Below are 2,765 nucleotides of genomic sequence, written 5' to 3'. Positions count from 1 at the left end.
CTATTATATATATATTTATATATAGTCAATGTTTTTATAATTTATATCTATAGCTATATTTTTATACCATATACATATAAAAATATGAGAAGAATTAATACATTTATTATTTTCAAAATTTAAATTAAAAACTTTTTAGTTAAATTATAAAAATTTATTATCTTAACTAATTCTATTTTTATTATTTTTATATATATTTAACAAATTAAAAAAAATCAATAGGCACTAATAATTTGTGATAATATTGTGGTGTACTTTTTAATCTATTTGTCTAATTTATATTTTTTATTTTTCTTAATTCGTTTTCTTTTCTGCCCAATAAATATTATCGGAGGGAATAAAATGAAAAATGATTAATCATCATTAATCTCTTAAATTATTGTCTAAGTATAACTAATTAATTAATTAATCAATTCAACGAGGCTCATGTGCGGTTTATTTATAATATTTATAGAGAGAGAGAGAGTTTTTATCGATTTGCGTTGGCACAAACACAATCTCCATAGATTCAATTCTCTTTCTTCTTCGTTTTCCTTCACTTTCCCAGTCAACAAATTTTTCCGGAAAATAAAACAAACAAACAAAGAAGAAAAATCTCCCGGAATCGAAAAACCTTCCTTCCGTGTTCGAACGATTTCAGCGAAGATGTGGAACCAACCGTTCGGAAAGACTGATTTAGAAAGGGGTGGTGGAGCGAGACCACTGTACCCTATGATGCTCGAGAGTCCCGAACTTCGGTGGTCCTTCATTAGGAAGGTCTACATTATAATCGCCTTTCAGCTGCTCGCTACGATCGCTGTTGGCGCCGTCGTAGTCTCCGTCCATCCCATCGCACTCTTCTTCGCCGGCACCGGTGCTGGTTTGGCACTCTACATCGTCCTCATCTTTGTCCCCTTCATCAGTGAGTAGTAGTCCCTAATTAATTAACTAACTTCATTTCTAATTTTAGGGTTTATGGGGTTTCTTATTTATTGGGTTCTTTTGGTTTTTTCTTGTTTGATTTGTTCTAACATTTTTTTTTACTTAATGCAGCGTTGTGTCCTCTTTACTATTATTACCAGAAGCATCCGGTGAATTATTTGCTGTTAGGGATTTTCACTGTTTCGCTTGCTTTCGTAGTTGGATTGACTTGTGCCTTTACTAGCGGTAAAGATTGGATCTTCTTGTCTTCTATTCCTTTCTTTTCATATAATTGTACTAGGAATTAGGATTATTGAACATGTCCATTTTCAAAATGAACATAATCATGTCATGTTGGTATAAAGCTAAAATTATAAACAATCAATGGTGGAAATATATACACCAGAGTATCCAGTTCGATTGGTGAGAGTTTAAGACATGAGGAATGCTAGAGGACCATTATCAGGATTTATTGTTTTTATTGTTTTTGGCCATAAGCTAGGCATCAATGGGATAAAGTATGTTATTGGATTCCTAGACTAATGGAAATAGATTAAGAGAATTGGCTAAGTGATGGCCAAAAACAATAAATTCTAATGGTCTCCTAGCAAATTTAGTTTACGGTTGTGGCCAAGATTTTTGTTTGTTTTGCTTGGTTCTTTTCATTGTAGGTGGGCGATGACTGATGACATTTGGTTCTTTTCATTGTTCAAGTTGAATTATATTTTCTGGTTAGAATTTGCTTATTATGACCGTAATTTCTTCTGACGAGATAAGCTTTTTGGATACAGGGAAAGTGATTCTGGAGTCTGTCATATTGACTACTGTGGTGGTGGTTGCCTTGACTCTCTACACATTCTGGGCTGCAAGGAGAGGCCATGATTTCAACTTCCTTGGTCCCTTCTTGTTCGGTGCCGTGCTCGTTCTTATGGTCTTTGCATTCATTCAGGTAAAACCATGGGAGACTAATTTTGATAATCAAATGCTTCTGTTTTTATAAGACGTTCAAGTTACAGGGTCGTTGATGGTTTTGATGATGTATCAATCTACTACGAATGGATGTAGAAATTACATTCATATTATGGTTCTCAAAAATTTGGTTTCTTTTGCATTTCGGAGCTGAGTTCTTATGCGGTGTTCTTTTTCTTTGCAGATTCTCTTCCCACTGGGTAAGCTCTCTGTTATGATCTATGGATGCTTGGCATCAATTATATTCTGTGGCTACATCATATATGACACAGACAACCTTATCAAGAGATACTCGTACGATGAATACATTTGGGCTTCGGTTTCATTATATTTGGATGTCATCAATCTTTTCCTTTCTTTGCTAAGCATTTTCAGAGCTGCTGAGAGCTAAACTTGAGGACTTGTTTCATCTGTGCTACTATTTTGTTTACCCATTTCCTTGGCACATGTTTCTTGTGTATGGGAAAGGGTATTTTTTGGGGACAAATAGGATTCTTATTTTGGATAATAAATGTGTGGCTTTGGCAAGTTCATTGTATCAAACACATTTGTCAAGACTGAATACTGTTTTATAAAATTATGTATTTTACTGAATTGTAAATAAATTCATGATTTGTATTTTGCAATATTTGTGCTCGTTCTCTGTAACTATTTAATTTTTATAAAATAATTAATACTTACTATAAACTGATAGCAATTCAAATAAATAGTAATTCTAATGCTAAATATAAACGGTCATTATTCACAATAATTTGTTTACTACTTTATGACATCTATGTATATCCAATGTTGAAAATTTTCAAAAATAGGGCTCAATGGACAGTTGCGGTATTAATGAGAGCAAACGAGAGATATTTCTTTGTTGCCAAGCGGTATAGTGTGTCTCGTTTTGGCAT

The 2,765-nt window shown here is 33.2% G+C and overlaps 1 protein-coding gene across 1 annotated transcript; it reads left to right on the top strand.

The window, feature by feature from the left end:
• The first annotated feature begins 425 nt into the window (after positions 1-425).
• LOC107624915 (protein LIFEGUARD 2) lies at positions 426-2,495 on the top strand. The gene is made up of 4 exons (XM_016327400.3): positions 426-901; positions 1,033-1,146; positions 1,692-1,849; positions 2,054-2,495. The coding sequence occupies exons 1-4, from the start codon at positions 427-429 to the stop codon at positions 2,258-2,260; spliced, it is 954 nt and encodes a 317-aa protein (XP_016182886.2). The 5' UTR covers position 426; the 3' UTR covers positions 2,261-2,495.
• The last annotated feature ends 270 nt before the right edge of the window (positions 2,496-2,765 follow it).

The sequence above is a fragment of the Arachis ipaensis genome, chromosome B2 (genome assembly GCF_059453495.1).
Source record: "Arachis ipaensis isolate K30076 ecotype BB chromosome B2, ASM5945349v1, whole genome shotgun sequence".
Classification (NCBI taxonomy): Eukaryota; Viridiplantae; Streptophyta; class Magnoliopsida; order Fabales; family Fabaceae; genus Arachis; species Arachis ipaensis.
Note: the sequence above shows the minus strand (reverse complement) of the source record. Positions and strands in the feature narration are given on the sequence as shown.

Coding starts and splice junctions, on each gene's coding strand:
- LOC107624915 (XM_016327400.3), top strand. CDS start 427: ATGTGCGGTTTATTTATAATATTTATAGAGAGAGAGAGAGTTTTTATC. Junction 1,147..1,691: donor GACTTGTGCCTTTACTAGCG/GTAAAGATTGGA, acceptor TTTTGGATACAG/GGAAAGTGATTCTGGAGTCT. Junction 1,850..2,053: donor TGGTCTTTGCATTCATTCAG/GTAAAACCATGG, acceptor TTTTCTTTGCAG/ATTCTCTTCCCACTGGGTAA.